Raw genomic sequence first — 3,352 nt, forward strand, 5'->3', positions numbered from 1 at the left:
TTTTGCAGCTTAAGATTGAAGCAAAAAAAAAAAAAAAAAAGCTTCATTGGAAGGAGTTAAAAACAATTTGCAGGGCTGTGAAATAGCAGCTCCAGTACTAGGAGCAGCAAACAGAGAGCAGGATGGCAGAACAAAGGATACCTGGATGGGTGCAACATGAAGCCTGTTATGAAGGAGAGAGGGTTGTTAACACCCGTGGAACAGAGGTTTAGAAAGGATCAGGGAGATGACAGTGAGCCAGGAAGTGAAGCGACTCCCTCAGCCCTTCCCGACTAAAATGCTGCTGCCACAGCCAGGCAGGTGGTTTTAAGTTGTAGGTGGAGCAGGAACCAAAGCATGGGGTGCAAGTGCATCCCCCTTGGATCCTCCCCTGGCCACTCTTGTTATTTTGCATGCTGTTTTTCACCATCTGCTACCAGCAGTGTTGTTTCATTATTATTCCCTTTTCACCTTCCTGCAGAATATTCCTCAATGTTTCCCAGAACGACAACACAGCACTGCGGCGCATGAACCTGAGGTCCTTTCTGATGGCTCCTTTGCAGAGAGTCACCAAATACCCGCTTCTGCTCAGCCGCATCATCAAAGCAACCATCGAGTATCACCCAGATCACAGCAGCCTACGGGAAGCCAAGTGCCGCATTGAGTCACACCTGGAGCACATCAACATGAAAACCAAGCAAGAAGGGAACTCGTGGACCCTGCGCTCCTTCCGCCAGGATAGCAAGAAGAGGAGGGAAGTCATCAACATTGAGATGAGGGAAACTGCCATCAAAACCACGACCTGGCTGCGGGAAGAGACGCGCTTCGTGATGGAGGGGCCTCTGCAGCTGGCCCAGCCGCCGGACGGCCAGTGGGTCAAAAAGGGCAGCAAGACCTTGAAGTTTCAGAACATGCAGGTGCTTCTCATGGTCAACATGAAGCGAGCTTCTGAGTCCAGCCTGGAGTCTGCCGAGCTGGGACTGGTGAAAGATGCGGTGCTGGTGCTCATCAGGGACAAGAATAACGGGAAGTTCAGTTTGCTCAGGGAGCCCTTGCGGCTGAGTAACTGCGTCGTTTCTGCAGATCCCGACTGCGACGACACGTTTGAACTCATTGAGATCAGGCGGGAGGCCTTTGTGTTCCGGGACAGTGACAGGGCACGGACTCACCACTGGTTCAGGCAGATCAGGAGGTATTCGAGAGAGCTGGGCTCTTGGAAGAAGCGCCGTAATGCTCTGCCCAACATCATGATAAGCACATCCCACAACCGGTCTTGAAAGCTTGGGAAAGACTCATGTTGGGAAGGACTTGGCTAAGCCAGCCAGACCTGCACAGAAACATTGCCGGGCTCTGTGGATTCAATTAATCTCTGGTGCAACTCCCTCAAAGTCAGCAGAGTTAAACTGGGGGTGAGTTTGGTCCAACAAGGCCGATCATTTGCAAACAGGCTGGGAACCAGACGTTACAGTCTCACCTTGGAGTCCAGCAAGACTGGCTTACGGCCTAGTTGAGACAGACTTGCTTACGATGAACAGGCTCCTTGTGAAGATCAGTTCTCTGGAAAGAAGCATAACTTGTTAACAGCACACAAAAGAAAAAGTTGTAATACACATTGCATGATGATGCTGAAGAACTGCCCTGGACAACATGAGAGAGGTTTGCAATGTTGCACATATTTCATCAGCATTAAAAGCCAGGTTCAGTATTACTGAATGAGAGAGGAAGTTTGGACATGATCATGACCTCATTTGACTGGTTCCCAGCCTCTCTAGCACAATTCTATTTCATTAATTGATACTTCTATGGTCAATGAAAGATTTATTGTTAAAGAAATAAATAACTTTTTCATCTCTAACCCCAACCAAGGAGATGCAGAATGTCATGCATGTGAAAAAACAAAAAGGGTGAACAAAAAAAATACAGAGACTGATCTCTCTCTCTCACACACACGCACACTCTCCAAAATACCTATAGGACCCTGAAAAAAGAGCAATATCCCTTTATTAAAACCATCAGATTTTTAAGCGACCTCTTTAGAGACATCATTTCAGACGGGTGGAAAATAAAGTGTCACCTGAAATGTTTCAGGACTGTGGGTGTGTAAATAAGGCCCCGCTACCACTTCTGGTGAACTTAGATGTCTGTGATTATTTAAAATGATGTAATCTACTGTATCTCGGAATGTAAAAAGGAACACTTTACATTGTACTGTAGATTAACAACATAAAGTGGTTTAATACTTGCCCTCTGATGACTCTAGATCAGTGTTCTGCTTATGCTTTGAGTCCGTTTTGTTTTCTAGAGGTAACGTTTCGCTGGTCACAGGATGAATTTAGATGAGTGGAGAAACGTGCATTTCCCTTTGGCCTCACCTGAGAAAAATTCAGGTGGTTCCAACTGAGGCGGTAGGAAATGTCTCCTAGCACAGCTGTCCCATTTCTGGCCTCACCAGTCGTGTTACATTCACTGTTGCTAGACAGCTTTAGATCAGCGTAAACCTTTCCACTACATATCAGTTCTGAATGTGTTCCTTAGTCTCATGCAAATTGTCTAGCTCAGGAGCTGAGAGAGCAGAAGTAAGAGCTGTCAGGAAACAAAGAGGGAGAAAGGGGGGCGCACAACAGGAAATACCTCTACTTCAATTGGCATCAAGAGCACATAGATTGCTCTGACTTAGACACTGGTTAGCAAAAGTGTAAGTAGGCTTAATGGTGCCAAGAGATTTTAACTTGTAGCACCTTCTGCATGTGGTCTCACGTGTGAAGAGTCAGCAAGGTAAATCAGCACACCGACGCGCTGTGACGGTCAGGGTGCAGACACATGACATCAAGCGTGCCTGGATTGTGGTTCAGTGCATCTCAGATTGCAACCCAGAGAGGGCTTCTCCCTAGAAAACGGGGCTGAGGTCAGAGCTGCTCCACAGCAGGTTGTGCCCAGAAGTGAATCCCACCAAGAAGGTCTGCACACAGGATACGTGCTTGTGTAGTCCTCCTTTGACAGCTGATGTCACAGGAGATGTATATTAAGGTAATCCTGCAGAGTTGTAAGTGCAGCCTTCAGTCTGCCAAAGCCTGGTCTTTCTGGAGCTGAACAACCATGCAGAACCCAGAGATTGCTCAATCAGACTTTGCTACAGCTGCTGAGATGCTACCGTACACCCTGGCAACTGATTTAGACAACAGCCTACACATCAGTATTTTTGGTCGACTTGCACTGCTTTGCATTGTTTGTGCATTTCAAGAACTGTTTTCATGGTTGTGTGCGTCTGTAGGAGGGGCAATTTTCGGAGTCCTTCGGAGGCATTATAAACACATGCCAGGGATGGATGGATCAAAGAAAATGAGGGTTGAAGGGACCTCAGGAGGTCACATCT

The 3,352-nt window shown here is 47.1% G+C and overlaps 1 protein-coding gene across 1 annotated transcript in view; it reads left to right on the forward strand.

Moving 5' to 3' along the window:
• The window catches only part of LOC109301426, a 24,534-nt gene extending 22,307 nt beyond the window's left edge, over positions 1-2,227 (forward strand). Inside the window, exon 6 of the mRNA XM_019522589.1 lies at positions 461-2,227. Coding sequence (XP_019378134.1) covers positions 461-1,256 — 796 coding nt within the window. The 3' untranslated portion in view covers positions 1,257-2,227. The remainder of the gene's footprint in view (positions 1-460) is intronic.
• Positions 2,228-3,352: the final 1,125 nt, after the last annotated feature.

This window comes from Gavialis gangeticus, unplaced genomic scaffold, assembly GCF_001723915.1.
Source record: "Gavialis gangeticus isolate Ggan-Ray unplaced genomic scaffold, GavGan_comp1, whole genome shotgun sequence".
NCBI classification, from domain to species: Eukaryota; Metazoa; Chordata; order Crocodylia; family Gavialidae; genus Gavialis; species Gavialis gangeticus.